This window comes from Aulonocara stuartgranti (genome assembly GCF_965226115.1).
Source record: "Aulonocara stuartgranti genome assembly, chromosome: 20".
NCBI lineage: Eukaryota > Metazoa > Chordata > Actinopteri > Cichliformes > Cichlidae > Aulonocara > Aulonocara stuartgranti.
The window spans coordinates 5,083,789-5,107,839 of record NC_138956.1 but is presented as its reverse complement, the minus strand read 5'-3'; the positions used below and the strand labels follow the sequence as shown (position 1 = coordinate 5,107,839).

Here is a 24,051-nt window from a genome sequence, read left to right as displayed (position 1 = left end):
TGGTTAAAATAAAATAAATTCTTGACTTTAAGCCCTGGCCTGGCTTTTGCTTGATTACTGCAGATGGAAAGAATAATCTTCTTGTGTTGAGTCGACTCTATTTGTAATCATTACTTCATCACTACTGATCTTTTTTGTTTTTTTGAAAAGGTGCAGCTTAATTTTCTGTTGACAGACAAATCAAATAACCATCTAATCATGACCCTTATTCCATTCATTCAAGATTGGAAATCCTCACAATCCAGATGTGCATTCATGTCACCAAATGTTCATGGATAATTACACGGCTCATTCGGGAAAGGATTCCCTTGACAGTTCCCACAATCAGCATAAAGACTTAACAAAACGCAGCTTTTGATTTTACGCCAAAACCACATATTTATATTTGCACACTTGTGTGCTTGCTCTGCTTTTCTTTCATAACCCATTCGTCAGGGCAAATGCATCAGATTTGATGATGCATTTGAACCACAATCAGGATTTTTTTACTTAGGAGACCTAAAATGATTTTTCTTTTTGTATTCCTTTATAGTAGCGTATGAACAAGTGATCACTGTGAGCCAAAATCTGAGGCTTCCCACTGCTCTGTCATATTTTTTTTAGATAGTTAAAAACATTTTATCTCAAAGAAAATGTGCTCAAAGATAATTGTGCAACACTTTTAGTGCAGGGGTTAACTCACTTATGAGACTTCTTCATGTTGGCACCATCAGGACCCTCTCCACAGTCGTAGGCTTGGATGGTGAAGGTGTGCTCCTTCTGCAGCTCACAGTCCAGCTTGTCCTTTGCCCTGATAACCCCCTCTCCAGTGGACTTGTCCAGGACCACTGCCTCAAAAGGGACATTCTGCCCGTGGATCCTGAAGCCGCAAATCTCACCTGAACATGTTAAGAGCCAAAACAGAGCTTGCTCAGAATAACTGGTGACCGCTGTGAAATTTAAACGTCTAATGAAGCGATTAAGCAATTATATTAACCACAAAACAAATTAATTAAACGCCTCAAAAATAAACAAAATCAAATCAAAGTCAGCCACAGGTTTTGGGAGCCAGGGACTTGTAGATTGAGGTGCGTGGGGTCTGTGGAGGAAGCCCGTGTGGGTGAGTAGTTTGGGGGTGGGTGACATTACGTATCAGTACAGAGAGTGTATTTTCCAAGCCACTTGAAAACATTGCATCCAGTCATGCAGGCAGAAACTGAAAAAATGTGGACAGGCATTTCACAGGAGTACTTAAGATATTAAAAAAGTAAGTCATGAAACAAAGTTTAAAAGTAAGCATATAGAGCACAGTATATTTGTTGAGAATAAAAAAAACAAAAACGTTACATCCTATCTCATGAGACAAACAATATATAACACAAATTATAGGAACAAAAATTGAAATCCTTAACAATAGAGACCATTGAGATTCAGCCATCCTGGCTTAAATGTCTGCAAAAGAAAAGAAAAGGGGGAAAAAAAGCCCAGACAACGCTTAATATTTTGGCACAATTTGAGAAAAGTCTTCCTGTGTAATTTTGCCTCTGACCCAAAACTACTGCAAAATGAACTGAAAAGAAAACCATGAAATCATAGAGAACTAAACCAGTACAAAAACAGTTTTCAAACAAAAACAAAAGTACTGGATGAGAACTGGGGTTAGAAATATCAACTTGCTTGACATCCACATCAAATGACAACTGCAGCCATGCTAATGGTAGAGGTTAGTGGTGGAGAATTAGAAATCAAGAGATCCACTGAGGCAAAGATGCGATAACAGAAACTTTGCAGCAGAGAGAGTTTGCATTAGTTAACAATCTCAGCAATCTCACGTGAAGACTTAAAATGTCAGAAAGGTTCACAGGAGTCACTGGAATTGTGCAGCTATCACGAGGTCATTAACGGCCACAACAGAGCATGCTCGGTGCCTTTAAGATGGTTACACTTTAAGGTTCAGCTTCTTAAAATACCAATTAGAGTTTCAATTTCTGCTCCAATTGCCGCATGTTAAAGAGGTTATAAAATAATCCTACACAGACTTTTAAATTGGAGTTGTGTAGAAAATTGCTTTAGCCTTCTGCTTCCCCCCCCCTTTCTTTTTTTTTCCCGGGGAATTAAAAGGACCGAATTGGACAAAACGGCAAAGAGACTCAGAACTCCTGTTTTTTGTTGTTGTGTTATTTTAAAGCGGCTTCTGTTTCCTGCTGACAGCTGAAAAACTGTTAGGGTCTGCAAACTGCAATGGATGTCTCATGCATAGATATTTCTAAGAACAGTCAGCCCCCACATCACACTTTTCATCCAGCTGTTGGAACGGCAAAAACTTCAGGGTGAGAAAATAAAACGCAAGGTCAAGAAAACCAAATGGGGAGTTTACAGAGCATGAGCACGAGGAGTTTCTGTGTAAAAGTGTGGATGCTGGTTTTAGCGTTAGTGGGTTAATAGTAACAAGTAAGCACAAGGCAGAAGAAAGAGCCCAAGATCACCTTCTTCAGTGAGGGTCACCTCAAAACTCTCTACAAGGAAGGGAGACAAGATAAACCCAGATCAGTTCAGAGAAGAGTTAGAAGCTGAGAGATAACACACACAGAGGACAGGAAGATAATACACGCTAGCTAAAGGCTTACAATACCTCCCTCAGAGAAACAAAAAACATACTGCGAGTGGGGAATAAGGGCTACACCAGAGTAAACAAGTACTAAACAAGTTAAAAAAGAAAAAGAATATATAATTAGAGGATAGTTTAGACAGTCCGTTTTAGACAAGTGTGGAAAGTCAGTCCCGTCACATTGAAATCATATTTCTCAAAGCGTCACATTTACCATTTTCATTCATTTTTTAATATATTTTATATATTAAACTTTAAGACATGAAGATAAAGTAGCTTAGGAAAAACAAAACGACAACTTCTTTTGTTGCTTAGCTGACGTTTTCAATCTCTTTAACAGGTGAGCTGGGCCTTTGTTTGTACCTACTGAACAATTAGAAATGGATTTCACATTAGCCAGTGCAAGCTGGTATAGTGGATGGATGGAGGTGCTGCTAAAGTCTGACATGCAGTCGGCACTGTGGCTGCTGAGTTTAACACGCTTCTAACGACCAGCTCACATCAGGAGTTTAGGATTTCCTTAGCTTTTCATTTATCTCACAGGCCTCTCAGTTCGGATCAGGTCAGCAATCACAAGGATAGTTAAACATTTATCCTCAGCCTGCCTAGTACTAATTAAATACAGTGAGTAATGTTCTCAATACATTCACACACTCACAAAAGGTTAATATCTTAACCCATTTTCCAGGAGCTGTGTGGCAGAAACAAGATTCTTCCTCCTTTCGCCTTGTCTATTACTTCTCAGGGAATGAAATAACCAGATCTGGTGGGTGGGCCATTCTTGCTTTGTGTTTCACACTTGTGTTACAACACAGTCATCCATGAGCACTGAGCTTGTGTTCAAAGGCTTTAGTCTCAGCCATTTCAGTTCCAATTACCCTGCCCGTCCCACAGCGAATCAGCCTTACAGACAACTTATATAGCAACTCCTCGTTCGTGGTGAAGCTTCTGTTCCTCAGACTGACTTAAGAACCTGGGATTGGGCTTCTGAATGATCTGCAGGCTGGCTTAAAGTGAACCCTGCTTGCTGGCACAGAAGAACCGACTAAAAAGGAGGCTGCATGACAGAGTAGGTCACCCCTGCTGCCACGTGAAGCCGGACTGCTTGCTCTGTCTCAAAAGAGCAAGTTCACAAGGACACACAGTCCAATCGCAAAAGGCCTGCTCATCAAAAGAGCTGAAACAAACAGGACTCCCCTCCCCAAAGCTCTGCATTCAAAACAATTTTTATGTGAAGGGAGACAAACATCATGCAGAGAGTTGGGCATATTACTCTAATCATGGCTCTCTTGGTGCAGTTGTCCACCTTAAAAAGCTGCCAAGCCAATCAGCTCAGGAGAAATTTCACATAACTTTGTCAAGAAGATTACATTTGGCATGTCCTGTGGCGTGCACGTGGATGCTAAAGCCTCACATTCTAAATCAGGGGGAGTAATCTGTGATTAAAATAGTCATATAAAGCCTGGTGAGAGCACCGAGTGTGAAGAGAGCCGCAGACAAGAGATCACACAACTCATGTGATGTGAGATGGTGGGAAACCATTTCCAGTGCTGTGGTGCTTTGAATCATGGCCAAAGTCAAGCCTGATGTGATTAAAAACCCCAGAGCTAATGCTGCCTTGGTACATAAAGCACACTAATTGTGCCTCTACAGTGGGAGAGAGGGAGGGGGGGAAAAAAAACTTGAAAAAAGTTTTTGATCTGAATATCAAAAGGTTCAGCCTGGAGGATATGGTAAGAAACTGTACATCAGTATGGCAGGCAAGTCATAAAAAACTAATGTGCAGAAATGTGTTAGCAGAACTTATTCAAGAGTGAGCTGACAATTAAGACCTGACAGTTACTGTCTTCTTTCTTCACTGCAGACTCACTGCTTTGATTTGTATCCGTGTGCATAGCTAATCTAAGATTACAACCTGTATCACAGAAAGAATTACGAGCAATGTATAATGAGACACCCTGCAGGGAAAGAGACCTCCACACATTAACCATGACATAGATGTAATTTTTTAAAGAATCAAGTGTTAAACAAGCTTTATTCTATTTCATTTATCAAGAAGAATAAGATTTTAGCAAGTGGATGGACTCTTTTTCTTCTTCAAGTCTATAAACTATTCCTGCAGTTTTTCCTGCATCCATAATACTTGATAATGTCACAAAGCTCAAAAGGTACAAACTAATTAGTGGATGTTTTCTGTAATTTGGTGCGAAAAGAAGAATTCTTGTTAAGGAACAGATGCAGCAGCATTAAACGCTCTCTCTCACCTGCGTAGCGTAGAGGAGCATCTTTGTCCAGTGCAATCAGAGGAGGGTCCAGAAGAACTTTGTCGTCATTTTCTGTTACGATCCCATGGTACGTTGTCTCAATCCATGGTTTGTGCTTATTAACTGTCAGAGGGAGAGCGAGACAGAAAATGTAAGAGTATGTAAAAAGTAAAAACACTAAATATCTGTCCACAATCGAGCTGGCAACTTGTTTTTCCTCTCACCAATGCTGAATAACAAACTGACACTGTGTGTGTGTGATCTCATTGCTGGCCTGACTTTTCTTTCCCCTCACCAGTGAAGCTTAAATACATTTTTAATGAGGTTTTGGATGCTTTTAATGGTATTTTTAGAAACGACATTAGAAGCAACACAAAACAAGAAAAGATCACATACAACAGCAACTGGCAACCATGAGCCCTGAAGGAATGAGAACATGCATTGTTTACAGAAGGAAGGAGCAGGTCCAACACTGATGTGCCGCCAAGCATGTGTATCAATACTGGCACATTTTTCAGACAGCATCAGCGAGGAAAAATTAATCTCACAAGCTTCAATTAAAAATAAAAGAATTTTTGGTTCAGGATTTAAAGGGTTAAAACTGATGACAAATGCATAGGAATATCAATAATATCAATATTCATCACTAATAAAAACCCTGTATTGAACATCCTTCTATAGCTTCAGTTTTAAGATGTACAAGTTACAAAGCATGATCCACAGTTTGCATGAGTTAATTTGTCCTGACAGTAGATTCAGGGGTGATAAAGACTTTCAGGCCAGTTTTTGGAGCGGCAGTCGAGCCGTTTACATCACTGCGTGCTCATCGGCCTGAGACGAAGCCCAGCTGCAGACGGGACTCGGCTGTAGCTGGCGGCTGCAGTAAAAAGCTGCAGTGAGTGACATATTTGGGATGGTGCAGAACATGGCGCTGATGCGGGGAGATACAGTTCTCTTACAGCCAATATGCGAGCACTTCAGAATGCGAGGGAGGGCGGTATTCCTGTGCTACTGATCTGCAAAGGTGACGCTGACGCTGGCTGACAGCACGCCGTGGGGGACAGATACGGTCGAAAAGGTAACCAGACGAGGCACAACAACACATAAATACGTCCAAATCGCTCTGACGCTGATTCACTGCATTTTGGAATTGTAGCTTTAGTTCAGGCATAATATCACATTAAGAAAATATTATATAACAGCTCTACTTTTTATACTGTGATGACACAAACAAACAGAGCTTGCCGAAATCCGTTCAGACACGCTGCCTCTACCCCGACCAACCGCAGTTCTTATTCAGATGGTAAATTTGAATAGAAACAATCTAATCCCTGCTAACAATGAAGTGCTGCAATAGCCTAAACAATCAATGGCAGGAAATCATTGATCACAGCATAATTAGGAGGCTCACAAATAGGAAACATTTCCAGTTATATAACAGGTAGGATTGAGAGTGATCTCTTTTAATAATCAATAAGATGAGAAAAACTCCCAGTGTTAATACAGGCACTTTTGGGGGGTTTATTGATAAGAATGCTACAGCTGTTAAAGCACACGTGAAGTGACCTCAGGCTGCTGTTGGATGTAAATAAGCCTTTTCTGTAACATTCAATTTTCTAAGATGAGACAAAAAGCAATAGGGCAGATACAGACTTTCCACAAACAAGTTAAACATCAATTACCTGCTTCATGAGCTTTTTCCACTTTTAATCACAACACTGCAGGGAAACATTGCAGTGCTGAACTGCTTAAATAATAGCCTCTAAAAGCCTGGTTTGCTATTAAAAGGACCATTTTGAGAGTGTCAGACACAAACTGGATTTAAAGAAAAGACAGTGGGAGGGTCCATTATCAATGCTTTGTATCTGTCCACACACACTTTGGCATTTTTCACACAATATAAAAACTTTGGCATAACATCAAACTGTAATTATAATCAAACACTCTTTGCACAGTACTAAACATAACTGGCAGTTACTCAAATACGCTTATAGCTCAGCATGATAATTATTTCATGAGCCATATTCTCCTTTAATCACCTTGTTTAAAAGCTCAAAATTGCATTTTTACATTTCTGGTTGCTTTACATCAATAACAAAGAAAAAAAAATGATAAAAGGTTACATGAACAGAAATCTTAAAATCGACCAATTAATTGCACATGATAATGCTGATCCTATGCACAAAATTCATTAACAAGACAACAAACAGCTTTACGATTAATTACCGGATCTGTGCTTCAAAATGTTCACGGATATTCTCACGAATGTACACATGAATGTGTGTATTGTTAAACTTTTACACTCAATAACTGATAACTAATTGTTCCAGAAACGCTTTTAGTAAGCAAACTGACCCAAAGGATATCCAGACCTTCATAAATGTGTGTCGTTCCACTAAGACTTACACAAAACGCACACATTTTCAGATGTTTTTCCTACCTGACTTTTTACAGTTACATAGCAATTGCAATATGGCATGCAGTGAAATTACTTTACTAATAGGAAGGTGCCTGATGTTCTCCAAGAGAGTCTGGGCTACAATTACATTATGAGCTTTAAATAGTAGCCACAGATGTAAACAGAAAACCCACAATGTAAATGTTTTCAGATGACATTTGGTGACAGCCTGCCAAATCCAATTTCAGTGAAGCAAATGAATTGCATTTGTGTCATTGCATAATTAAGTGTAATTCTCAGTTATTGCACAATCAATGGAAATTAATTACAAGCTACTTGCACGGGATTTGTACGACACACGCATCACCAAGCATTAGCAGTATTACCCAGAAATTAGTTAGATAGCCTTACAGCGAAGGAATTTGGCACAATCTACCAAGCAAGGATTTTCAATCATGACTTACAACAATTATACACTTTATACAGGCTGTGACATTAAATAATCATTATGAAACAGTTGATAACCCGTTAAAAGTGTGTCTGAACCGTACAATATGTAATAACCTCAAGTCTAGTCTTAGCAAGGACAAAAATACTGCACAGCTATGACAACAAACTGAGTTTAAACGTCACTATGTTAACTCAAATTGAGTCTTTAACAATATAAAAAACATTTTATTTGACACAACTTTACACCAGTGCCTTGATTGAAGGCGCTGCTTTGCCTGCCAGTAATTTTTGATTTGATCGAGCCTAACGAATAGTCTTTGCATCTCGTGACCCTGAAGTGAAGTGGATATCTTCAGACAGATTGCCAGAACAGACCAGTACTACAATAATCAGCTCTAGCTTCTTCAGACTCACACTTACTGTGAGCTAGGTCACATGATCACATTTGTTCACGAGTCCTTTATGGCCTTCAGGACTAATACTAAATGGCAAGAGGTCATGCAGTATCCTCCAAGACTCTGAAATGTTTTGTATAAACCTGCAATCTTGCCTGTATTTGTATGGCACTTTACATATCCAGTCATCCACCCAGTCACACACTGGTGATGACAAGCTACATTGTAGCCACAGTTGCCCTGGGGCGCACTGACAGAGGCAAGGCTGCCGGACACTGGCGCCACCGGGCCACACTGGCGCCACCGGGCCCTCTGACCACCACCAGTAGGCAACGGGTGAAGTGTCTTGCCCAAGGACACAACGACTGAGACTGTCCAAGCCGGGGCTCGAACCGGCAACCTTCCGATTACAAGGCGAACTCTCAACTCTTGAGCCACGATTGCCCATGAGATGAACCAAACAGGACATCTCTCAGATAGAATAGCAATGAATTGCACTAGTTAAGAGTTATTTGCCCCAATATATTAAACACAATGCCCATTTACTTATCAATGCTAGGTGACAGATACCATTTTTCTACTGGCAACTATTGATCCAGTTGGAGATATATTCACAGAGGTGTATGTGTTTTGTGCATCAGAAGTTCGTGAGGGTGATCTCTGCCTATAATGCTTACTAGGACTAGAAAACCTTGGAAAAACCTGGTAGCTAGTCTAATGGTGGTCAACCCACATCTTTACTGATATATAATGAGGTTTTAAAATTCAACACTGAGGATACAGAGGACGTCCCCGAATGCCGTCTTTGCTCTGTAAAAGAAGGAAATCAGTGAAAAAAGGATGTGCAGAATGGAGCCCAACCCCAAATGATAGCTTCAATGAGCCATTTAAATTATGTATAGCTGTACAGGCTTTTATTCTCAAGGAGACAACCCACTGAGACAGCAAAAATGCCAAGTGGAATGCCTCCATTCCCCTCAAGAAAAAGAAAAGAAAATAAAAATAGGTAGATGAAGAAAATACTCTCAGACAGACAGGTGTATAGCACGGAACATCTTGCCATGTGACAACGCTACTTCTTTTGGGCAACCTTGAGTCCTGAGATTCCTAAAGATGTTACGTTGATCCGTTTCGCCTGCCCTAATCAAAAAGGTTTTGCTGCCAACAATCTAGGGTGCCAGACACCACAGGACACCTCAAGACGTCCTGTGTGAATACTCTAACTGGCTGGAGTTACTCACAGATATTGTAGCTTATAAATGTGTTTGTCTAATTGTGCAAACCTATTGTGCTATAAGTTTTAGTTTGAAGCATGCTTTTTGTATAACACAAAACTAATGAAAAATAATTAATAGTGATGTATACGCCTGCGAAAAAATGTTAACATGTCTGAGAAAACAGATGGCACACCTTTGACAGATTACCGCTACCGTACTGCTGTCAAAAAACACAGCCCAAATCAAACAGACACTTCCCAGGAAATCAAATCTAAAACATTATTTTATTTAAAGTGGGAAATCTCACATGGATTGCATGAAATTGCCAACAAAGCCTTTTTGACAAGATCGCTTCATCAAGCCTGCAGTGAGTAGTGAGAACATTTGTTGTGCTTTGACAACATTTGACACAGAGGAACATGAGCAAATCTGAATAATTTACTTACTTAATAATAATAATAATAATAATAATAATAATAATAATAATATGCTGATTATAAGGGGAGAAGATGTGTTTTAAGGGATGGACTGGCTGCTTTTAATAAAAAAGAAAAAAAAAAGAAAAAAAAAAAGGGGGAGACTTTGGGATGAGATTAGAAGTAAGGCCTTTGAAACAAGGCAGCCTGTTAAAGGCCTGCTGCTGCAGCACTGAGGATTTTCAACCTGGACGAGTGCCATTTCTTTAATTTAACTTAATCAGGAAATGAATCCATCTAATGCAGTGCATAGGCCCAACCAGCACAATTATAACCTGCAGACTCAAGTCTTCATACAAATCAAAGCATATAATTCAGCGGAAAGCTGAGTGATTAACATTAAACTGAAACTGGCCTTACTGTGTCTTGTGTTAGCAAAAAACAAATAAAATAAATCAGATTTACACTAGTTATATTAACCACCAACTAATCTTAATTGTATTTTTTAATGCCAAAAATGACCATGTTAAAAATGATAAGCAGCTAATCCTAAAATTTGTTAAACTGAATTTTTATTTGATCATCAAAATCACTGAAAATTAATCAGAATAGTTTTTCACATGTGAAAGAGCAGAAAAGAAAACTGGAGGCCGAAATTGGAGACAGAGAAAGAAAAAGCACTTAAATAACCGTAATCATAAATATATTCTATGATACCAAAAGTAGTGGATATGCTGCACCTCTCTCCCAAAGAGCCCCTCAGTAATTTTATATTACATTTACAATTGTTTTGCTGCACTGCCGCAAGTGCAAAGAGGAGGTCCACCACAGTTCTAACTGTGCAGTGATACATCTACTCAATACTGTCATATAAATGTAACCAAGTATACGTGAATTATGATGTGATTTTTCTTGAAGTGCTCCAGTGGAACACACCAGAAATCTCGATTGTGCCGCCACTCTGATTTTAGCCGTACATAAACCTGTAATGTCAAACTATCAAACTGAAAAAAAACCCAAAAACCTCCCCATAATTTTAAGCAAAGTCAACAAACTTCAAGCATTTACTGGCTGGTGATTCTATACATGAAGTTTTTAAGTCCTGGTCATAAAATAACTGCCCGCAGGAGCTGCCAAGATGCTCTCTGAGTTAAAAGGCTCAAAAGAGGTCACAGCAACAAGGAACAAAGTAGTTTCACGTTAAATCCATTTTTAACGGGATGCAAAATAAAGCTCTTTAAAAAAAAAAAAAAAAAAAAAAAAGTATCTGGCCCCATTATCACTGCGACAGACTGAAAAGAAACACGCTCATTTTTAAGATGCCTAGAGAAATAAACAGTAGGGATGGTGCATCATTAACCACATTTAATGTGTCATTTAAATTCTGTGGTGCAGACTTATCAGGTAAAAGGTGAACAGAAAAGGAAAGCCATTTTTAACCACTGCACACACATGCATATATTTAAAGATTAAGAGAAAAATGGACTAGTTATTCACCATCCTATTTTTAACACAAGCAAGTCTTTGTACTCAGTATAAATGTTATATGCAGAGCTGGGCCATAAATACACAGACATTTGAAACCAATCTTGGCCTTTTGCGGTGTAATAAAGTCTTTTCAGGCAGCATTATCCCCCCGCCAATAACCATGAATACAAATAAGTTCACAAAACACAGAAAGATAGACACGGGAAAAATGAAAATATACAAGAAGCCTCTGAGGGATGAATGTGTCAGAAGCTGGAGACAAACACACATATCGAGATATTATTACTAAATGTGCACAGATGGTGGGCCACTGGATGCACTTCCAGGCCGGCAACCACACAGCGCCATGCAATCCTGTTACACAGCAAATAAGGCCAATGTCATTTAATCCTATAATGGGATGCGTCTATTTCATTCAATGACAAGGTCGTGCAACGAGCGAGATATAAAGACATCAAAGAAACCTGGAGAAAACAAATTCCTGCCAAATTCTGATCGTGTACATGTAGAGGTCGGCATGGAGCTACTTTCATCGGGCTCCCTTATTCACAAGGGTGAGGGGGGGCACGACAACAGGTAGAGTCACATGTTTGATTTGGCAGATTTTTAAGCCAGATGCCCTTCTTGATGCAATTCCAAAGGGACTTGTGTCTCTTCCCAGGATTGAAACCAGCATCTTTCAATTCTTAGATGATTTGTAAACCAATATACTATTTGTACAGAGGTGACCATGATACCAGTTGTGGATATGGACAAGTACACATGGAGACCCGACAGCCGGGTAGTCATTCCTACACTTCTTTGAAGTCTGCTGCTTGGGCGCAAGCATAAGTGGTTTATTATAATGTAAATTATCTGTTCACTGGTCCCTCCAGAGCATAAAAGATGCTCAAATGACAGGAAGAACTACAGAGATCGAGAACATTTTGGAGAGCAAAGTTGAAACACAGCTGACTGATGACACAGATGGACCAGGATCAAGTACTCTATTTGTCTGTGTGCGCCAAGCTGTGCTGTGGCATGCCTTCGACTAATCAGCTCTGCGTCTCTGCCACCTGCACTGAGCTCTCATGAAGCAGAGGGGCATTTGAGGACTTGAAATGAAGATTTGTGTTTTCCTTTTCAGCATTTTAGGTTTCAATTTTCATATATACTAAATCACGATTGGCAAGTGCTGCAGCTAGATAGAGATCAAATCTGCTCAAAAGAAATAAAGTAAACAACAGAAAACCTCAAATCTGTGGTGGAGTTGCACTGGGTTACATGCTGTCCATTCACTTGGACACAAAGACAAAGTCCCGACTATGGTTGCCTTGCTCTTTTATAGAAGCCTAACCTATACAGTTTGGCCTATTAACCGTGATGAAATACTTCCTGCGAGAACGTTAGAGTCACAATAGGTGCTGGTAATCCTGAGATTCAATAGGCAGCCTTTACACTCGTTCTCCATCTATGCCAGGACTGTGAATCCTCCTCCCCAACACCAACACTCTGGCAGCAACTCTGAGCCCACAACATATTTCCCCTAAGGGAAACACAAGGATAAAAATCTTAATCTCAAACCACTTGCCAAAAGTTTTCACTTCATTGTATAATCCTCCCTAACAGTACAGATTAAACCAAACACAATAAGAACACGGCTCACTCGTCCTTACTCTAGAAGAACCAGAGAAAAATGCCACAGCTGTCCAGATTGTAGCTGCATGATAGCAGCAGATGATCAGTCTGTAATTATCAGATCAAGCCTCGTAATGCCGGTGAACCTCCGAGGACCTGTTGTGTAATGATGATGCTGCAGTCACACGTGAGGCCTGTGACATTCAGTGGAGGTCTGCTTCGTCGATTTTATATTTGACAGGCCGGCAGCCTGCAAGTCTTGAAATCTTGTTTGATTACATGCAAATGCAGAGCTATGGCTGGTCACACCAGAGCAACACTTACCCTTTGTGCAGCAACAATTAGAGCATTCATTCATGCCTATCACATACATCCAAGTATATGGAAATTTTATTTATGATATAACTAACACACACACACACACACACACACACACACACACACACACACACACACACAAATCAGCCTCATTCCACTGATTGATTAACCAGACTGAGAAATATAATAAACTTAGTAGGAAAATTGGCCAATCAAGGGAATACAAGTGGCTGAATGGTCTACAACAGGGGTCACCAACACGGTGCCCGCGGGCACCAGGTCGCCCGCAAGGACCACATGAGTCGCCCGCGGGCCTGTTCTAAAAATAGCTCACCATAACAACTTACCAGTAAGCTGCATCTATTTTTATTTTTTCTTGCTATTTTTTTTTATCACAATTGCATTGGCGTTAATTTGTTAGAGATAATATATTAAAAAAATGTTTATTATTAAATATTAGATCATGATCTAATATTTAGTGCTAGCTGGTCTCCACGGAAACAGTTGCCGTGAAGACCAGCAAAGGCAAAGGTGAGGAGATGAGGAAAACATGGCGGAAAAAAGGAAGAAAACATAATTTTCACAGTGAATGGGAGGAAGAGTTTTTTTTACCACTGTGAAAGATTCATGCGTGTGTCTCATTTGCGGGGCAACTGTGGCAACGGCAAAGCGGCACAACGTGGAGAGACATTTCCGAACGTGTCACACAAGCTACCATGCCAACTACCCAAAGGGCAGCACACTGCGAGCGGAAAAGGCCCGCGAATTAAAGGCAGGTTTGAGCAAACAGCAGTCTTTTTTCACGAGACCGGTGAAAAACTCTCAAAAAGCAACCGAAGCCTCATTTAGAGCTACACATTTCATGATTAAGAAAAAGAAGGCATTTTTAGACGGGGAGTATTTCAAAGAAGCAATGATGATAATTGCAAAAACTGTGCTTAAAGACGAGAAATATGGAAACGATGTAATCTCCACTCTCTCTGATGTCCAGCTGGGGGCAACTACAATTGTTAGAAGAGTGTCGGCTATGTCCGGGAACTTGGCCGATCAGTTGGATCAGGATCTGGCAAAGTGCAGTTGGTTTAGCATCCAGTGTGACGAGTCCGTCGACAGCAGCAGTACAGCACAGCTGATGGTCTTTATCCGGATGGTATTTGATGGTTTCTCCACAAAAGAAGAACTTCTGACACTACTGCCGCTAAAGACAACAACGAAGGGAGTTGACATCTATAACGCGGTGAAGGAGTTTTTCGCGAAGAAAAAGGTACCGTTGGAAAAGCTGGTATCAGTGACTACCGACGGGGCTCCTGCTATGATCGGCCGACATACGGGATTCATCGCTCACTGTAAAGGTGACACAGAGTTCCCAAAATTCATGCATTACCACTGCATCATTCACCAGCAGGCGTTATGCCCAAACGTGATCGGCTTCGAGCACGTCATGACTCCCGTCGTGAAGATCATAAACAGCATCCGCTCCAGAGCTAAACAGCACAGAACATTCAAGGTGCTATTGGAGGAGCTGTCAGCTGAATATGGTGACCTGCTACTACATACGGAAATCCGATGGCTCAGCAGGGGACGGATTTTGCTTCGTTTTTTGTCACTTTTGGGTGAAATCAAGGAGTTCATGCAATCCAAAGGGGAAGACACATCTCTGCTGGAGGACACTGAGTGGACACTTGACCTTGCGTTTTTAACAGACATTACTGGGAAACTGAACCATTTGAACTGTGAGCTGCAAGGCAAAGGTAAGACTGTTGCTGACATGATAAGTGCTTTAAATGGATTTAAAGCCCAGATGAACATTTTCTCTGTGCATTTACAGAGAAAAAAGGTGCTGCACTTTCCCTCTGTGCAGATGGTGCTGAAAGACAATGCTTCTGCATCTGAGACTTTTGACAAAGTTGCAGAAAAGTACACTCAAGTCATAAACCGACTTGGTCAAGAGTTTGAGAACAGTTCTCAGTGGCAACATTACAGTGTCATGTCAAAGTTTAATTTAATTATTGAAAAACAAATGTGTTTGTTAAGTGTAACATGTGACAATTTGCTTTAAAATGCTGCCAATTTGGTGAAAAGTTCGGTAAAATTTGAAAGTTGATTTTTTGTATGTTACATACATACAAAAATAATGTATGTAACAGTGCATGATTTGTTAAAATTTGTTAGTGGTAAGTGAAAATGTTGTAGAAGTGATCACTTCAAAATGTAAATACTTGCAGAGATATATAGAAATAAAGCGTTGCATATTGATATTTATGTTTCCTACCTTGTTTCCTAATTGCATTCTTTATAATTATGGTGAAAAATAATTAACATAATTAGTGTCCGTACATAGATGAATATCATTAATTATTAATGATAACACATAATTAAGTTAAACTGAGGAAATTTGTTATTTGAGAAGTGTGTGTCAAACTGGTAGCCCTTCACATTAATCGGTACCCAAGAAGTAGCTCTCACTTTCAAAAAGGTTGGTGACCCCTGGTCTACAAGCAGCGCGTGCAGAGTGTGTTGTCTGAGACTAAATAAAGCCTGTTGTTGCCAGGTTGATCACATTTGTCCCATTAGCTGCAGGAGTAGCTGCACTGAGAAAAGAAGGAGGGAGTGTGTGCACTGAGGCAATAGTCAGACCTTATGGGTTTTTCATGGAGAGTCTAGAAACTTAAACATTATTCTAACAGAAGAATATGCTGAATGCCCCAGCTATATCCCCTGCCTCAGCATATGCATTTTAACTATGTAAAATTATTCAATAATTTTGTGCTAGCCAGAAGAAAAGTTTGCCTCATAGACAGGTGTGCCTTCGTTGCAAATTAGATGACAACTTCAGGGATTTAAGGCAGCACAGTGAAACAGAAGCTGTGGCCAAACAGCTTAAGGTATGTGATGCTTGCAAATGTGAGCCAAGGAATGACTTGAACTATTTAGTCCATTTTTGTGGACCAGAAATAATCAAAGAATAATCTGCTCACGGTGTGAAAAAGCAGGCACACTTCTCTGTTTGCCTTGCCTTAAAAGCTCTGGAGCTTGTTGACGTAAGCTACTTCCATCACAGACTGTGGACTGTTCACAGAACCCCGAAGACCCTTAACGCAGCCCAGACTTCAGGCCCCCTTCACTCCTTAAACACTCGGCTCACACAGGAGAGCCTCTCAGTTTCCCTGCCAGGCAACAACATTTGTTTGTCCTCCGTGCAGTCACAACCGCCCAACAGAGTGAACACACCCCGGACGACACGGCGGTCCTCTGAAGCGGGGGTGGGGAGCTGCGGGGCCTTGAACGCAACTCAATCACCTCTCTGTGCGAGCTGCACAAAAGGGGCCAGTGAGAGTGAAAACACAAGAGAAAAACAGACGAAACTAACCAGATGCTCGGGTGTAGCCGACCTGCGGCAGGTGATGTGCTCTCTGGTTACCTGCTTCTCAGGGAAACCAAATCGTAATGAGAACACGCCTAAATGTGAATAGCTGAGCGGGTTAATATCTTCGCCCGGCAGCAATGGTAGGAGGTAACAGCCAGATAAGCTGCTGAACTCAGTTAAACCCTGTTCGCTCTGGTTTTTATTACACTTTTATAGAAATAACACAATAGGATAATCATCACTGGCTATTACTTTACGGCATTCTATGCATTCGGTTTCACTTTTGACATTTTTATGAGGAAAGGGGATATTTTTATTACATTCTCTGCAGACCTGGGTAGTTTATTGCAGTGTTAGTTTCAAATGCAGAAAGAGATATGAAAAAAAAAAAAGATTTAAGGCAGATTTAAGCGGGGAAATTAATGAAAAAGCACTTTCTCACGTTGTTATTTTTATATCTCACGCAAAAGTTAACAACCACAGGCTGACTTGACTCCAGACTCCTTTCTTGGTGGTCGACACAACTTCCCAGTATTCTGGCCGGCTTAATATTCACAACTGAATGACCCATTCTTGACAGTTCACTGACTCCTTTCAGCTCCTGAAGGCACCAATGAGAGGAAAGTCATCACAGACACAAATTGAGTCCAGTATTGTCGTGGCCTAAGTGGCAAACTACCAAATGGAAATGCTTAGCACTCTCAGGGGATTAACTCATACACACATTCTTCAGGGGCTTGAGGCGCAACTCCATGAACAGTGACCGCACTGTGACGTGATCAGTCGAGATCCCGACCCCCCCCAAACATCTAGCCAATAAAAGCCCTTTGTTCCTCTGAGAAATCTCTGAATAAATACTGAAAAATGTTAAGAGGTAACGAGTGTGACTGGAGCTTCCCTTCAGGGCAAGCAAACTGTTATTCAGGCCAAAAGAGGGCAACTTTTTTGTAATGCTTCTTGTGAGTCTCCACAGAAGAAACATTCAATATTAAATCCAGCTTGGACATGATGTTCTAAATATGTAATCAGTTTTTCACGGCATGCACCCAAAACATTTTCGCAGCAAGTGGTGCACCAGCATAACAAAGAAACATTAAGCGCGCAAAGTTTCTGAAAACAAGGCAGTAATTGCACTGAAAGCATCCTGTAGCCCTGTGGAGCTGTTCACACCTAGTTCAAACATGCTTTTCTGATGAAAGGATTAATGGGTGAATGGGAAATTAAGAATAAATGACAGAGCGAGTCACAATCAGGTTTGTATTTTTGTTATTCAAACAGTTTAAAGAAAAAAAGGGGTATGCGTTTCATATTTTTAATCATGTTTCAGGAAAGCTACGTGTGTTCCCCCCTCCCACAAGTTCTTTCTAGATGCTTCCTTCTTCAACAACTTAAAATAATGTTGAAGCAATCCATCTTTTATGCAACACACGTATCAGCTAATTAAGTGAGCTCAGTTTTAATTTCAGCGCTACATCACACTTTTGGATCTTAAGCTGCTGCCATGCCATCTAACTAATATCACTGTATGCTAAGACCATGATAACGCCTCAATGAGCGACTCTGAGACAAAACTGCCTACAATACATCACAATATTTGCATAATTAAAGACAAAAAACAAAGCAAAAAGCAAGAGTGATGCATTAACTCACTGCAGTGTGGTCTGTGCATATTTATTATAATTTGCATTCAGTTTCAAGAATGTGTGAAATTAAATGTGCGATTTGTCTTTTTTCCCCCTTAAATTTCTTTTTCACTGCAGCCTCGGTTCAGTTTACCATCAATCATTTGATAAGCACCACGAGGAGGAGTCATAAAGCGGTGACTCTACTAAGACAAACTATCAGGGGAAACTGTTTAGAGCCGCTGCTGCACGTTTTATTAAAAGATCGACATTTTCACCCGATAATTGCATCTCGAGAGCAAACAGCGAGATATGACTTTATCAATGTTTTGTCCCAACCCCATACTTACTGGCATACTTTCTAAGGAAAAACACAAGTCTCTGGACTGACTCTGAATAGCAGGACGCCACAGTGGTTCTCGAGCTGCATGGAAGAGGCAAACAATGCAGTCATTGTCAGCTGTGTGCATCCACATAGTTTCTGCTTGCCATAACACGGCAAGATAACATACGTCAGCCGGATCGCTGCTAGTTTGAAGGCTTGAAATGGGCTCCATTGAGACAGTCGGCAGCATGTAGAAAATGTAAGAGTAATGTAATTTGAGCAAAATGTTGACGTAATAACTAATTAATTGAGCTAATTACACCATTGAAGAATGTTTTAATGAGGTTGCCATAAGACACCTCAGAGCTGAGCTGTTAAATAAATAGTTTATTTACATTGTTTTAACTGTAACTATTGATTGGTGATGGGCTTCTGCAGCTAATGCAGGGCTAGGAAGCTTTTTTTGGGCAGCGTGCAGGGGGGGGGGGGGTGTCTCTGACTTGAAAAAGCCCCAGCAATGCGAGAAGAACGCACATGTTAACTCTGCACCCCACAAAGCAGGGCATCCGATTTGTTCAACTACAATTGCTTAATTCAATGATGAATGAAGGAACTTCCCAACAAGCCGGCCTCTCTTTTGTCTGACCCTGTGTGCACAGAACAAACTCAGGCATCCCAGCAGACCTAATGTTTTGACTCTGGAGCATGGGAGACACACAGCCGCTGCTCACAGTATACAGAAAACTAAATAAGTTACACGGGTGAGACCTCGGAAAAACAAGTGATGTGTCTGTTTGGCTCTTGACTTTATTGGTACACACACCAATCGGATGGATCATATGATCATAGGTGGAGCCAAAAAGATAGCGTTTCAACACATCCTTAACGTCTTACGGCCGTGTTATCGGTCTGAGTTGTGGGTCAGAGTTTGCCAAATCACCTGTTTGTGCCAAGCTTTTCAGCTCAATCAGTTTCCATAGTGCTAATATTTGCTAACACCGAGAGAAGGGAACAAGAACCACTACCCAAGGACTGTCTGGTTTCTTCATGTGCTGCGAGATGGCTGGTAATGAGAAGGGAAAAAAGCAATGAAAACAAAGCTGTAGGGAAGAGTGCAAACAAACAAGCAAGTAATCTTTGGTTAATAAAAGATAAGCCAACATCAAGATGCCCAGTTCACAGGTATTGTCCGCTGATAAGCACAGGAAAGGCAGCAGGTGCACTTTGCACGCATGCATTCACGCACGCTCTTTAGTAGATCATTAAAAGGCAGCCACACTATCCAGGCCTAGGTGCTACAGGCCTTTTCTTTCTTTTGATGGATGGAAAAAGAAATGAAGTTACTGCTGTACAAGCGGTGCATTCCCAGCTGCTTAACCTGGAAACAACTGAATTACGACTAGAATAATCCCCCCACCCCACCCTTTATTTGTGCAGACATTTTTTAAAATCTGTGTCTATTTCACCGCCTGTATTCTCATCACAATAACTGTCAAAGACAAAAGCACACCCTGGCTTCTGTAGCCCTGCCTGGGCATGCCGATATGGCCGGTGATTAAGTCGCACCTGCCTCTACACACCCTGAAACAGGAAGCTCACGCTAGGGAGTGTGCCGATTGGGAGTTTAACGATGAAACACGATGTGTAAATCACGCATCGACGGTGGTCAGATTGGAGCCACTGTAGAGCAGGAGAGGTGGACCGCCCTGCAGCAAATGCCCACCGGTGACGTTGCACAAGAAGAGGGCAGATGCACTTTCGGGTCTTGCATAGTTTCTGCACAAAAGTAGGCCCAGACCTACTGAGCGTGTGTGTGTTTTCCCCCCACTTTAAGCCCGTGATCACACCACATAAAATTTTTAAATCTACCAACGAAACAGGGACAGGGTGAAGAGGATCTGCAATGCGCAGCCAACCAAGCCACTCGATCCTGGTGCGAACACAACGTTGCCAAACCCCAAGTATTAAACCCACTAATGGAAAAATAAACCTGCGTGGTTTTAACAGCATGGCCATAAAACAGACACACACACACACAAAAAAAACTGGGTGGGTTGGGGGTAAAGAAACATATCACCACTAGCCCTAATCCAGATGTACTCAAACGTATTTAAAAACAAGATTAGTACAGGGAGTGCCAGCCACGGGCAATATTACAAAGCATGCAGCGGCTGAAGCGGATTTTTAATCCTAATAATACAAAACACAAAGATAAAAAAAAGGAGTTTAAAGAAGTGACTAGATGCCAAAAATAGAATCGATGCGGATGACAGAAGGGGGTCATTCACAGCCTCGATATTATCTCATAAAGCGGCACACTTCTTGCACTAAGGAGGCAATGTTAAGCAGGACAGGGAATAAGTGCAGTTGGACCATAATGGCTAATTTCCCTCTGCTTCAGGCTGCACTGGACAAAGCATCGCGGGATGCACTTGTCCACCGGCGGGATACTTCGCCACATCCATCCGCTGCGGCTCCGGGGCTGGCAATCCCGGAGCAGGTTACTGGACACGCATCCCCCCTCAGGACCGCACAGCCCCTGTCTGCTAACCGCTCTTTGTAACCTTCAGCGTCCTGGAGCGACTAAGTGGCTTCAGACAGCCGCAAACAAACAATAAAATGAAATAAAAGACTGTCTGCCTCTGACACTCACGAGACACAACGGGATCTAAATCCCAGCTTAGTTACCTTTAGCTGCCTCCACCGCACATAATAGTCCGAGGACCAGTCCGACTGCGGATGCAAATTGCTTGTTCCCTCGGAACCGCATCCCGACTTCGAGTTCAACCGCGGCGAAGTTAAAAACAGCCGTCTTCTTCTTCCTCTTCCCTTCGTCAGTCAGGCGGAGTGTTTGTCTCACATGAAAAATTAAATCCAGGAGATGAGTGTGTCGGTTACCACGGTAGCTCTAAGATGGCCGTCGTCGTCGCCACCGCCGCTCTGCTATCCTCTTCAATCACCGCTTCTCTCGCAGTTTTGCAGCTCGAGGCGTTCAAGGACTGTCGGAAAGAATTCCCAGACCTGTCCGGATGTACCAAAATACACACAGACCTAAATCTTACTCATGGGTGACACCGTTTGTGTATTAAGCAACCACCTAGTCACAGTGTAAATACAAAAAGGAGGCGTGTATTGAGATTGTTTCACCTAATGTAATGTTAAATGTATCAAAACAGACTCGTACGTATCAAATGTATCAATGAAGCTGGGATTCCCGATATTAAACGAAGAAGGACAGCCTAAATAAAACTGTATTTAATTAACTTTATCGTATGAGAGCAAAATTCAATATTATCTATTAGGAAAACCGCATCTGTCACAGCATCTGTCTAATTTTTACATTTGGGGGAGAAGTACCAAACCTGAAGTAAAATAAATGCTGCGCTGTTACAGGGAAGATTACTTATAGTTATGTGTTAAAGTTTAGTTTAAATATTGAATCGAGTGTTCTGGGTGCCAATCAAATGTAAAGCTGTGTGTAGGGAAAGGAAATATTAGTTTATCAGTCCCCATAGCAGGTAAACACATTCATGTATGAGAAGCGCCGGAATGCATGGCACATCGTACATTTTAAATGCATCCATATTTAAGTATCAGAAAACATCCATATTAGGCCAGTTGCTTAAATAACCATAACTCACATGCACTAGGATCAAATTAATACTGTTAGATGTTTAATGAAGCCTACTGGGTTGCATTTTATCTGTTTTATTTATCTATTTATTTATTTTGTCTCTTCTTTCCACCTCTATCCATTCTATGTCAGCTCTCCAAATATCCAAAATCTGAGTTTAAAATGAGCACCTGAAGGCAGCACGTGTCCAATGATGGTCAGTGACGTCAATACTGTTATTGTGGGAGCGTGCAGCTAGTTTAGCACGGGCGGCTAAACTAAGACTGAGGTCCAGGGTCAGATGCTTTCCGGTGCTATGTGGGGATCTGTGGGGATAGCAGGCTCTAAGTGGTCGCCATGATTTAAAGTGCATGGCTGATTTGAACAGAGTACTTAACACATGAAACATAGGGGCCAACAAAGGGCAGCTTGACAAATTTCCAGTTTACTTGCAAATTTGTGTTTGGCCCATGGTCACGCAGGCTGTCATCACTAGCTGCAGATCTCAGTTCCCTCAGTTATCTCAAAGGATTCCACTGGACAGGACAGAGAACATTGCTGGCAGAGAGTAGATTAAACACATAAGTGCCCGATGCGTTAAGGCCCTGGATGGATAATCCAGACGTGGTAAAAATTGATATTTCAACAAGACGTCTGTACCAGAATGTGACAAAATGTATGAAACTGTTTATGTGCGAAGCTTAAAAAGCTGTTTTTAATCCTTTAGTCCTGACAGGCAAGATGGGAATTGTAAATCAAAAGTACATCCATGCATTTCACCCCGTCTCTATTCCACAGAGGGACATTCAGAAAGCTCACTCTCTGTGAAAGAGGCTTGTATGGCATATTGATCATTTATGAGTTAACTACAGTCTTCACCCTGCGGAACAACCACACGGCGGTGCGCATAGCAATGTGAGAATAGCAATTCCTTGAATTGCAAATGTGGGTGGAGACTGCTATCTAATCAACACCCTCAGATATAGATAGCACCCCTAAGGAGAGGAGGATGCGAAGCAATCAAAGAATTACTTCAGATGCGTCTGCATCGCTAAATTTGCATCACACTGAGAACTTTGCTACGGCTGCTGCTCATGCAAATTCAGACACATGTAGCTTCAATTATTTTACTTGGGAAATCAGAAAGAAAAGGTCAGCAGCCCATGATGCAAACTCTCGCTGTGAAGCAAGGAATCTTGTTACATATCTGTTGATTTTTACTTCAAAAACTGTCCCAAACAAATCATATATAGATGTTGGAAGGATAGAGGCCCTCCATTAGACCTCAGCAAAGCCGCACTGGCTACAGTATTCACAGGGAAACAGCAGATAATGGGCATAGTTGTGTGAGGCCACAATTAAGTGATGGGTCCATAAACAGGAACTTCAGGGCCACCGCCGCAGAACTGGAGCACAATGCCTGTTTGTTTCCAGTTTGGCAACACATGAAGTGAACGAGAGAAAGTGGACACCCAGCACCACACACACATGCACACACATGCACGCACACAAGGCTTCTCTCACAGATCCCCGCCACTCTGGAAGAAAGACAGAGTGGCCATTATCATTTCTTTAGGATACAATGACAGTCAATAGGAGGGCTTAGTGAATAGGTGTGAGACAACAACAAAAGCTCAGGTAGGTGCAACTTCCTCAGGAGCATTTTACCCACTGTGAGAGAAACACTGTGCTCTTCAGGGGTTTTCACAACTGCTGATAGTTTAATGTCTGCTACGAATGCATTCTTACTAAGAGTAACTTAGTAGTCTGTCTCATTTGGAGCAGTGGTTTGGCTCCATAAGCAGAGCTGTACCTGTCAGCCTCACTAATATCCACACATGAGTGTTGGTAGGTAACGGATTTTTTGCTTAGTCCAAGCAGTGTTTTGGGGAAAAAAGGTTTCAGGATATCTGTCCTTTGTTATTTCTAAACAATGAAGGTGAGTCAAGCTATGGCAATGAAGACGAGCATTAA

General features: G+C 41.3%; 1 protein-coding gene across 4 annotated transcripts in view; it reads right to left on the bottom strand.

The window, feature by feature from the left end:
* Positions 1-21,461, bottom strand: part of clstn1 (calsyntenin 1) — a 37,197-nt gene extending 15,736 nt beyond the window's left edge. The window contains exons 1-4 of one of the 4 annotated variants that reach the window (XM_082517977.1): positions 21,153-21,461; positions 4,852-4,974; positions 2,466-2,495; positions 683-878 (exon numbers count right to left, since the gene is read on the bottom strand). In XM_082517977.1, the coding sequence (XP_082374103.1) occupies positions 683-878; positions 2,466-2,495; positions 4,852-4,974; positions 21,153-21,234 (431 nt within the window). In that variant the 5' untranslated portion in view covers positions 21,235-21,461. The remainder of the gene's footprint in view (positions 1-682; positions 879-2,465; positions 2,496-4,851; positions 4,975-21,152) is intronic. The other 3 variants (XM_082517979.1, XM_082517978.1, XM_082517980.1) reach the window with 3 other exon arrangements.
* Between the last annotated feature and the right edge of the window lie 2,590 nt (positions 21,462-24,051).